The sequence below is a fragment of the Phodopus roborovskii genome, unplaced genomic scaffold (assembly GCF_943737965.1).
Source record: "Phodopus roborovskii unplaced genomic scaffold, PHOROB, whole genome shotgun sequence".
Classification (NCBI taxonomy): Eukaryota; Metazoa; Chordata; class Mammalia; order Rodentia; family Cricetidae; genus Phodopus; species Phodopus roborovskii.
In genome coordinates, this window is record NW_026126613.1 from 308601 (window position 1) to 320740 (window position 12140).

A 12140-nucleotide genomic window follows, 5' to 3' on the forward strand; every position below is an offset into this window, starting at 1 on the left:
AAATCATCTTCAAGTTCTAGCTATCTTCCAAGATAAAATGATAACTTATCAGTTAAACTACTGTGATCTCACTTCATTTCTGCTCATTGCCTCTAGCCTCTAGTCAATGCTGATTCAGTATCAAGGTGGGAAGAAATTATGCATAATACAGAAATCCTCCTTCCTCTAATCTCTTCAACTCCAACTTTTCCCTTATCCTATTTCAAGCTTGGTGTGTTTAGATAACAACTATTTTCATTATGTTTCTTTTGTCATAATACTGTTGGGCTCGTTCAGACTCATTTGTAGAAAAAAAATCAAGTTAGTAGTTAGCCTTTGTAATTACTGTGCCATCTTGAGACTCCTGCATTTCTCTGTGTCGACTGTTGCATGTACAGTAGAAAAGGTATACGTATTTACTCTGTGCTCTGCTGAGTACATAGCCTATTGCAGGAAAATATATCTTTAATTGGAGAAAATTCATGTCATTATGATTTAAAACCTTTGCTGTTCAGTTTCCTCTGGGGGGGTACTCAAACATTTTTAGAAGAAAAGTATTTGCCAGTAGAAGCTTCAAATTCATGCTCAGTATGCCCCACGGTAGATCCACTGATTGCATCATAGCTTCTTCACCTTTTCTGTGTTTATAGAGACTTCATGCCACACATAACTTAATGGAGCTGTTGGCAGCCAAACACCCAGGGATTCCTCCCACCTTAAGAGATGGCAGACTTGAAGAAGAGGTAATTCTTTTCATTCTATTTATAAAAGTTTACTTTTTCAAACATTATACTTCATTTAGTTGTTAATTTTAGTGTATAACATTTAAGTAAGTGTAGCCAGCCCTGTTTTCCTGTTGTTTTGATGTTCCAAACTCTGCAGTGGTGGCAGAGAATATTGGACTCCATATTATTTTGTTTGTCTGGTGGTCTGCTCACCAATGTTACATGGCTTGTATATACTGTATTAATGATAATTTCATGGCAGGACTATAAAGTGTGTCGTTCAATAAACAGCAAACTTACAGACGTTCTTCCTATCTTTGTTTTTACCTAAGAGAGCTCAGAAACTCAAATTTTCAGCTGCATTTCTCTCCAGAGCATTGGTTCTCAAGCTTCCTAGTGCTGCGACCCTTTAATACAGTTCCTTGTGTCGTGGTGATCCCTAATCATAAAATTACTTTCACTGCTACTTGATAACAACTGTTAGGAATTGTAATGTAAATATTTGTTCTCTGATCTTAGCCCACCCCTTTGAAAAGGTCCTTTGACTGTCCCCCCAAGTGGGTCATGACCTACAAGTTGAGAACCACTGCTCTAAGAGGTTCCTTTTATCAAAAGGAATAATACTGTGTTATTTTGCTAAACATTCCTAATAACTTGCTATACTAAATCTCCCAAGGACTTTGGCCTTTTTTAAGATCAAAGAGAAAGAATATGACTAAATTCAAAAGAATAGATATATTTGAAATATATTGAGCCTCAAAGGAGAGTTTTTATTGGAGTCAGCAAGATAGAAAATTGGGATTTATAAGTACATTTATCCCTTTGTATTTGTTAAAATGAGTTAATTTTTATTGACAAAATTGCATGGAGTTTTAGTATACAAAATGATGTTTTGACGTATGCAGATATTGTGGAGTGGCTAACTCAACATAGGTAATCTATTCCCATTACCTCATGTGCTTAATTTTTAAAGTGAAAATATTTAAAATCTACTCTAGGTATATAGTGTGGCTAAAATCATTGTTGTATACTCCTTTGGCCAGTATCTCTTGCCTCACTTGTGAAATAGTAATGTCTTTTTTTTTTTTTTAATCCTATAAGGGATAAATCTTTAGGATTTTAAAGTTTTTGTGGCCGAGACATACGCATTTTGTTCTTTTTCGTTGTGTATCTTAGGAATTTCTCCAATGAATATATTTTATTTTTTTACACTATGTTTAAATCAAGGCACTAAAAATGTTTGGAGTGACCACATTGGTACTGAAACATCGTAGTAAATTATGTTCACGCCTTCAAGTAAAAGTTCATACTGACTTTGTATTTCCACACAGGCCAAGCAGCTCAGAGAGCACTATATGAGCAAGTGTAACACAGAAGTTGCTGAAGCCCAGCAAGCTCTGCAGCCTGTGCAGCAGTCCATACGGGAGCTCCAAAGGAAGGTACCAGATGTGTGGGCTTCTTTCTTGTCCTTGTCCCTGGGTAACAGCTTGGATCTATTTTGCTTGCGGGAAATGTTGAACTTCTTGTTCCCCTCTGAATTCTGAGCACCGTGTTGAGTGCTTGTATCAACACAGATGTCTTAGTTACTTTTCTACAGTTTAATCAAAACACCATGGCCAAGGCAGCTAATGGGAAAGACTATTTAGTCGGGATTGTGGTTTCAGAGGGTAAGCACTCCATGATGGCAGAGCAAAGACATGGGAGCCAAAGCGGTTGAGAGCTGTGTCTTGATCCACAAGCCTGAGGCAGAGACACAGAGCATACAGGAGTGGAGCGAATCTTGTGAAACCTCCCTCTTGTGACACCTCCTCCAACCAAGTTACACCTCCTAATCCTTGACAGACGCTTCTGCCAGCCAGGAACCAAGAATTCAAGCATAGCAGCCTGAGCCTGTGGGGGCATTCTCTTTCAAAGTCTCAGTTCACGGTGTCTGTCTGTCCCTGGAGCGGACAGATAAGGCTCAGCTCTATTTCTCTAATCTCCAGTTGATTCCTTTCATGTTGGGTAGACAATAGTTTGTTCCTTGGAGAAAGTATAAAGACTTCGAATCTCCTTTTGATCTCAGCCAAGTCTCTTCCCACATTTAGAATCACGAGTTTCATCCTTACAGACTCGTCATCATAACACCAGAGCAGAATCTATGTGGAGACAACACAAATGCATTCATTCTCTTTTTCTTAGAACTTTCTATCAGTTCTTCTACGTGTTATGCTTCCTAATTCATTAGTTATTTAGTGCCCAGTCATAATTTTGTTTTTATTCAGTGGAACCCAGTTCAGTATTCATTGAGTGTGTTGCCTTTTACACTTAAGGAGGGAGTTTTCTTTTTGGTAGAACACTTTTTAATACAGCTTTGATACACAAGTTTTATATAAAGTCTCATCCAGAGTATTCCAAAGAACAGCTCTCCTGTTATGAATACAAAAAGAGATATTTGCCAAATATATGCAGAATTTGTGTGTCTTTCTGTGTGGTGTGTGTGTGTGTGTACGTATATGTATAATATATACGTACACACACACAGACACACACATTTATCTGTTATTGTCCTTTGAGAGCAGAACTTAACGATATTTTTCATATCACCTTTCTCAAATTTGGCCTTTTTTTTTCCAGATTCATTCTAATTCTCCTTGGTGGCTGAATGTAATCCAGAGAGCAATTGAATTTTCTATTGATGAGGAACTTGTTCAGCGGGTGCGAAATGAAATAAGCAGTAACTACAAGCAGCAGACTGACAAGCTGTCTATGTCAGAGAAGTAAGAAAATAGTACAAAATAGAGTCACTATATAATTACCAGTGTTTAGATCATTTAGTATCAGGAGGTGCAGTTCAGTGTCCCACATGTACTTAGTTAGGAGCATGTAGATTTTGCACATTTTGTTGAGTATTTCAAACAAAAGTACTCTCGATATTAAGTCTAAACCAGAGACTTTTTTCCTTGTGTTAACAATTTGAAATGTGTTTCTTTTAGAGCTTTTTGGGGAGTCTGTTCTTGGTTGTTGTTGTTTCATACTTACTCCTTTTGTTGGTTTGAGACTGAGTCTCTTAGTAACCCTGCCCTGAACTCATTGTATAGACCACGCTGTCCTCCAGCTTGAAGATCCACGTGCCTCTGACTTCCTGTGCTGGAATGAAAGGCTTCCACCAATGTACCTGGCTTAATTACATTTTTATAATATGTGTCCATTTTTATTCTGAAAATGCCTTAGCCTATAGCCTCTACTATCCAAATAGGAAAAGAAATGTCAGAAGTTACAGGATATAGGGATCCAACCTTTAAAATTTAGTATGTATTAGTTCCGATCTTTGAAAGAAACTATTCTTAGTTCCCAAGAATAGAATCATCAAACTCTTTGGTATCTTTTTGTCACAGGCAATGCATTTTATTGTACTGGCAGGTACTGCTGGGTATACTCTGACAGGAAGTCTCAGCCCAGTGTGTGAACTTGATAGTGTCTACTGTGATTGATGAACACGTTCTAAAGAAACTGACTTGTTGCTCTTTGTGTTATGTGCTGTGCTGCTAATGGGAATAAGGTTCCGTGACTGCAGAGGTCTTCAATTCTTACTCACAACACAAATGGAAGAGCTCAGTAAGTTCCAGAAGCTAGTGAGAGAGGCTGTGAAGAAGCTGGAGAGACCTCCATCCCGTGATGTGATCGAGTCTGCAACCATCTGCCACCTGCGGCCAGCTAGACTCCCTCTGAACTGGTGGGTGATGGGGGAGTTGTACAGGGTACAGCGTCTTCCAGGAAGACTCGTTTGGTCTGAGGCAAGAACTAGTTACTCATAAGATGAACCATTTTCTCTTAATCCAGACAGATAGACAGATGTAGAGATGTGTTTTTAAAAATAAAGCAAATCAAGGATTATGTTGTTGACAACCATGTTAACATTTTTTTTAGTTTTGTTTGTTAGAAAAATAAAATATAAAATGCTAAGCTTTTTTTTACAAATTATCTTACCACTGGTTGTATTTGTGAATATTTCTCTGATAATCTCTTTCAGCTGCGTCTTTTGTAAAGCTGATGAATTGTTCACAGAGTATGAATCAAAGCTATTTTCGAACACGTAAGTTCACTGATCATTACACATGAGAAAAAAGGAAACATTTCAAAGGTTTCAATGTCTGATCATGCATGTGACTGTATTTTCTGTTAGGATCTTTATTAAATTTTCCTGTATTAAATCAATATAATGACCATTTGGCACTTAAAGTGCCCATTTCTTCTTTAGAAGTAAACCCTAAATGTTCATGAGGAACAGTCTGTTATTATTGTAGTTGAGGAGAAATTGAGAATAGTAGTAAGATCCCAGGCTCAATAGTCTGATAGATTTGAGTTCAAATCCCTGTCCACTGACAAGAACAAATTACCTCTCTGACCCCTGTGACGTGAGGGTAACAGTTATCCTACATTTTTCTAAATATTATTTAAGAAAATGATAGCGCTTGTTAGTTTGCTTTATCAGAGACCCCATCCTGATGCTGGGATTGCTGTACTTAGGACATGTCGACAAGTCTGTGTTCTGAGTGTGGCCTGCACTCTGTTGCCACGTTTTCTTCACTTTTTAAACCTGGTAGTGGTGATGGCTCATAATTCTCAGACTGTGATTTATAGGGTGCAATTTGGAGATTTATTTATTTATGTATTTACTGCTGGTGTTGGGTGGCTTTTGTTTGTTAGTTCTTGTTGTTATCTGGATTGTGCTCACGAAGCAGTAAGCAAAAACACTTAACACCTGAAATCTTAACCTTTGAAAGTTGAATGAAGGACAATGAGGATCCTGTTCAAGACTAGCCTCTGCTGTTTGGTGAATTTGAAGCTAGTCTGAACTACGTGAGACTCTGTCTGAAAAATATAAAACAAAACAGAAACAGCACAAGACAGTTTTCAGAATTATTTTTTTCAGAGATGTATGTACAAGTATTACCTTATTGATGTGAAAATTGCCGTAGAGCTCTGTTTGTTCTGATGGCATCCCTCTGCTAGTTACTCACTGGAAGCAGTTAGAATTCCTTGGTTCTGCTGTCTTTTCAGAGTCAAAGGCCAGACTGCAATCTTTGAAGAAATGATAGAAGATGAAGAAGGACTTGTGGATGATAGAGTACCTACTACTACCCGGGGCCTGTGGGCGATAAGTGAGACAGAGCGATCTATGAAAGCAATATTGTCATTTGCAAGATCACATAGGTTTGATGTTGAATATGTAGATGAAGGAAGTGTTTCAATGGACCTCTTTGAAGCATGGAAGAAGGAATATAAGGTACAGTTATTATAATAAAGGATAATAATACTTGGCAAATTCTTTTTATTAAATTACTAAACAAAATTTATTAAATGGACACTTGGCGTTAATATTCGTAAACCTTTTTTAATTGTATGTTTCATTCTGTTATTAGCTGGATCTTAATAGATGCTTTATTTCATTTTTGCACGGGAACTAACAACCAAATATCAGTATCAACTTTGAATATTGGAGAAGGTAGTAGATACTTTAAGCTAGAAATCTGGAAACCATTGTGATGGTTGTAGCATAAGTTGGTCTTTAATTTTATACTTTACTGATTCCATTGCTCTATATATGAGATGTGCTTCTGGGAGTTTTTTGATTATTAAATAAATTTTCATTTTAAATTGATGATCTTTGATCTTCCCATGTGAGATGGGTATGGCCTGCACTCAGAGGAGACAATGTATTTTTCAATTATGATGTTATATTTCCATAAGGTACTATTTTTGTAATTTTTTTTTCCAGAGGCTCGGTTTGCTAATGTAGCTTTGGAGCCTGTCCTGGAACTAGCTCTTGTAGACAAGGTCGGTCTTGAACTACAGAGATCTATCTGCCTGCCTCTGCATCCTCATTAAAGGTGTGCGCCACCACTACCCGGCTCTATTTTTGTAATATTTTAAGGTAAAACAAAACATTTGATGTCAAACAAGAGAAGATATATTGTATAAAATGCCAGTCCATACATTTGATAAACTGAGTAATGATACTATTATAAATTTGAAGTCATTAGTTCATCATAGTTGCTATTATAAATGTAAAGCACACGAACACAATTCATTGTAGTGTACTATGGAGGAAGACACTGTTCTTACAATGCTTTCTCGTTATTATATTGTATTCTGTAGCCTAGTCTTGCCATGTGCTCTGTGTTTAGATGAGTACTTATCATTCCTCTCTCCACCTTTGTACTTTTTTTTTTTATAAATGAAAAACTCATGAATGAGCTACTGCTAGATTCATCAGCTAATTTCTACTTCAAAATGTTAGTGAAGAAAGCTTATCAAAATATTTATGTGATTAACAACATTTTTATAAATTTTGGAAAAATTGTGTAAGTACTTACAGTATTTTCTAATGAAAAGTGAGATTAATACTAATTGATAGTAATTAATATTGCCTGTTTGGCTTTCAAGGAGGAAGTAAAAGGAAATAATGATACTATTAAGACTTTCTAAGGAATTCGTCTTATTAACTCTTTAATTTGATGGTGTATGCTCAGTCATTTATTTCTGTAATCTCATTACCAGATATACAAATTATTTTAAATATGTGAATATAATTAAAAATATTTTAAGACAAAAACAGTGGCAAATACATAAATCTGGTACTAGTATCGGTTTATGTAGAGCTTTGTCTCACCATGAAATCTGTAGGTCTTCTGTCCTGGGAAATGCAGCAGCGTCAGCCTAGGTGGTCATTTTCTCCTGTGTCCTCATCCTGAGTTACTGAGTTAGCCTAAGGAATTGCATTTCCTTGAATGTTTATGGTTTTTTTTTTTTTTTTTTTTTTTTGGTTTTTCAAGACAGGGTTTCTCTGTATTGCTTTGGAGCCTGTCCTGGAACTCGCTCTGTAGACCAGGCTGGCCTCGAACTCACAGAGATCCGCCTGCCTCTGCCTCCTGAGTGCTAGGATCCAAGGCATGCGCCACCAATGCTCGGCTCCTTGAACATTTAATGAAAGCCTTTTGCTCAAGGTGTATCTTGGTGATTTTGGGCAGTTTTAATTCTGTTTCTGCTGCTTTATCTTTGTCATTATCTTTCCCCTTCAGTTACTTCATGAATACTGGATGACTCTGAGAAATCGTGTGTCAGCTGTTGATGAACTCGCAATGGCTACAGAGCGACTAAGAGTGCGCCATCCCAAGGAGCCAAAGCCAAACCCGCCTGTCCATCACATCATTGAACCACATGAGGTAGTTGAACGTAGATCACAAGGAAGGCCACAACAAAATCCACGATGTACAGGAGACATAAGTCAAAGCAGTGATGTCATCTAGAAATAGTTGCTGCTATAGTATGAACTGTATGAAACTTTTTACAGGTCAGGTATGAGCAGTCGCTTCATATGTGATACATGCTTAGTATGTCCACTGTTTGGGTGCATTTTGTTTGCATTCACCTATTTTTGGATATTTTCTATGCATCGAATCTAATATATTTTTGGTTACTTTTTGAAGTTGTTTTTGTTTTGTTTGGTTTTTCCTTTTGATTTGTATAGCCTTGGCTCTCCTGGAACTCCCTCTGTAGACCAGGCTGGCCTTGAACTCAGAGATCTTCCTGCCTCTGCCAAGTGTTGGAATGAAAAGGCTGTGCCACCCCTGCCTGGCTTAGAGATGGAGAGACGGCTCAGCTGTTAAAGGCTAGGCTCACAACAAAAATAGAAGTATTTTATATAGCCTCAGTTTTACCAGAATTTGAAAAGCATGTTTTTCAAAAAACACTAGAAGCTTTTTTTGCAGGTTCTTCCTCTTACTAATAGAAAACACTTACAGTGTGTACACTGATAACCCTATTTGTGTCAGGATTCAGTCAGAACTCCACCACTTTTTATTTTTATCTCCTGTGGGGGTCTGATACTTTAATTTCTTTTTATAAAACATATAGACTATAATTTTGGAAAAAATTAAGATAATTTATGAAGTTATATGCTATCATAAGTGTGAGTTCTTGGTGATTTTTTTTTCTAATGTGTGTTCAGCTACATTGATAGTACTACACACAAAAGAAATAATAAGGAAAACCCTCCATTTTATCCTCTCTTTCTTCTGATGTGTTGTGGAAGGGGAGGAAGAAAAGTCAGGGATATTCTTCCTGGATTTCATAAAATCACTTTGGACAAGCAATGTGTCTTGTCATGTTTTTTTTTTTCATTCCATTCAGGTATTATTGAGAAGTGGCACAGAATTGGAATTCAGATTGATTTTTATCCAATTTTGCTGTATCATGATGCTTCCATTTAAAAGACCTTCATGGATTTCTGTCTTCTGTAAAACAAAGAAGCCCTTTCAAAATGTTTTCGGCAGTACTCTTGTAAAATTGAATTTAATGTGTGAATGGACTTTTATAGGGCAGGACATGGATTTGCGTTGTTCAGAAGAATTATGCATGTTGAACCCTACTTTAAGAATAAAGTTTCTTGTTTGTTTCCAGGTTGAACAAAATCGTATAAAACTGATAAATGATAAAGCTGTTGCTACATCACAGCTCCAGAAAAAACTCGGACAGCTTCTTTACCTGACAAATTTGGAGAAGGTATTGCTTTTTTAAATGCTATTTCCTCATACTGTATTTGAAGAACCACTTTAGTGATAGTTTCTACTTACAGTATCAGTCCTGTAATGAACAGTGCAAGCGTTTTGTTTGTGTTAGGTGAGTCAGAGCTACTTTTGCCTGCAGTGACTCTACAGGCCCTCTGCTAAACTCCGTGCAGCCTCTGGTCCTTCCCCTGACCAGCTAGCTACCTCCTGTCCAGTTTTTGTTTTGTTTTGTTTTTAATGTTTGACTATTTGGTTAGTAAAACCAGAAAGAAAATTTGCAGTGATCTGATATTCAGTGTGATGTTTTGATGTCCTCAGCTTTAAAGCTTGCTGACTTTCTCAAACTTGAGAATTTAAGGAAGTGTTTAAAATCTATTACAGTTTAATAGAATTTTTAGGCACAGGGATCGCAAGTCAATTGTAGATCTGCTTTCCAGTTATTTGCTTAGTGAGATACAAGCAGAGATGCTGAGAAGCAACAATATTAATACAGAACTGTGCTAAGTAACAGCCTCTTCCGTACCTGTCCTTGTGCTACGTAAGCTTTATAGTGCACACTTCCACATATGCGTATAGTGCACACTAATACATACACAGTATAGTGCACACTAATACATGTGCGGTATAGTGCACACTAATGAATACACAGTATAGTACACACTAATACATGTGCGGTGTAGTGCACACTTCCACATACGCGTATAGTGCACACTAATACATACACAGTATAGTGCACACTAATACATGTGCGGTATAGTGCACACTTCCACATTCGTGTATAGTGCACACTAATACATACACAGTATAGTACACACTGATACATGTGCGGTATAGTGCACACTAATACATACACAGTATAGTACACACTAATACATGTGTGGTATAGTGCACACTAATACATACACAGTATAGTACACACTAATACATGTGCGGTATAGTGCACACTGATACAACATATGCAATATAGTGCACACTGATACATACACAGTATAGTGCACACTGACACATACGCAGTATAGTGCACACTGATACATACGCAGTATAGTGCACACTGATACACAGTATAGTGCACACTGACACATACGCAGTATAGTGCACACTAGTACATTGCAGTATAGTGCACACTGATACATACACACTATAGTGCACACTAATACATGTGCAGTATAGTGCACACTAACACATATGCAGTATAGTGTGCACTAATACATAGGCATTGTAAGTGCATACTTAACCCTAACCCTGACCCTACTACTGTGACATAAAAAGAGCCTTTGTTTTATTTATGAAAAGAAGTGGATGGCCTCATGTACTCAAGAGCTCCATCAGGGTACCCTGAACTCCTCATTCACTTGCTCTATTTCCCAAGTGCTAGGATTAAAGTTGTGTGTCATTGAACCAGTAATTAATTCATATTTCTTTATGGTAAAATGTAGTCTGAGAATAAAATTTCAAAGATTTAGCTACTTGTATTTTGATTTTAATGTTGCTTTCTATTGTAATCGTAAACATAGTACCATAGTGCTTTAAGGTACAGTAAAAAAAAAAAAAAAAGGAAAAATGGTTCCTTTCTTTGTGTCCTGAATAAATTATAGAAATAATAGTATTGGGAAATACATAAAATATTAGGTCATCTCACTAGTTAGATAATTCAGATTGAAACAAGCAACACATACTTGTACAAATGAACTTCAAAGCATGCGTCAAGCTCTAAATATAAAAACATAGCTAACATGTTTTGGAATTCTTTTTTCCCTATAGTCTCAAGACAAAACATCAGGAGGTATTAATCCAGAGCCTTGTCCAATCTGTGCTCGACAGCTGGGAAAACAGGTAAAATTATATTAAGCAGTACATGAGTACCTAAAACACCTTACAGTTTGTAAGGCTTCTAGCTGGTCAGCCTTTGTCTGCATCTCATTCACGTTACACATGAGTGCACTTTCTCATGACTGTGAAAGAGTATATAGTTCTCATCTTAGAGGTAGGGCCAAGGCTTAGCTGAAATGCTTAAGGCTTCAGATACTTCAACAGTCTTTTTCCTAAGTGAAAACTTAACCCTAGAACAATCTTATCGTTTTCATTAAAGATTCATAGTTGTGAATGTATTTACAGACAAGACATTGTTTCCAAGTAACTTAATTTTGCCACATTAGCGTATTTGGTAATTAAACAAAGTAAAATAAAACACAAGTCTAGTGGAAAAGGCAGTACACAGGAATAGTTGAACAGCTCTTACCAATAGGAAAGTCTCGATGGATCCAGCTTTAAAGTACTGATTGATAGCTTCTCCTAGCAGAATTTAGTTATGGTGTTTTTGGTTTGTTTGGGCTTTTTGTTTGTTTGGGTTATTGAGATGGTTTGGAAGAATTAAGCACAGTCACTTGTGCATGTTAGTGTAAAAATGCCTGTGGACATGACAGCACCATTTTATTCTCCAAGAATTGATATTTCTGTCCTACTACTGACTTAATATCAGAATTTGAGTTACTTTTAGAACATTTGAAAGATCAGCCTGTTCTTAAACAATAGATTTTTCTATTTATATTTACAGAGGAAATTTCTAAAAGACACTTTATAAATCTTAAAAGGACAGCTACTGCATTAAACATTGAGTGGCAGAATAAAAGTGTATATAAGTGTATTATAATAATAATGTCTAATTTAAACAAAAACTATATTCTTAAGTAAGGGGTCTGGTCTTGGAAGTTGTTTAGTGATAATGAGTGTGCCTAGCCTGCGGTTTGCCCTGGGTTCAAGCTTTAGCACCAAAAAAAGTAGAAAGGTAGAGTTGGATCAGGTCAGAGTAGTATCTTTCTAGTTTTAGCTTTAGTGAAATTCAGTTGTCTCTGAAATTTTATTTTGTCTTATTAACAGTTTTTAA

General features: G+C 36.6%; 1 protein-coding gene across 1 annotated transcript in view; it reads left to right on the top strand.

The window, feature by feature from the left end:
* The window catches only part of Shprh (SNF2 histone linker PHD RING helicase), a 56831-nt gene that overhangs the window by 25146 nt on the left and 19545 nt on the right, over window positions 1–12140 (top strand). Inside the window, exons 15-23 of the mRNA XM_051206192.1 lie at window positions 630–722; window positions 2036–2143; window positions 3321–3463; window positions 4246–4419; window positions 4717–4779; window positions 5748–5973; window positions 7769–7912; window positions 9150–9251; window positions 11018–11089. Coding sequence (XP_051062149.1) covers window positions 630–722; window positions 2036–2143; window positions 3321–3463; window positions 4246–4419; window positions 4717–4779; window positions 5748–5973; window positions 7769–7912; window positions 9150–9251; window positions 11018–11089 — 1125 coding nt within the window. The remainder of the gene's footprint in view (window positions 1–629; window positions 723–2035; window positions 2144–3320; window positions 3464–4245; window positions 4420–4716; window positions 4780–5747; window positions 5974–7768; window positions 7913–9149; window positions 9252–11017; window positions 11090–12140) is intronic.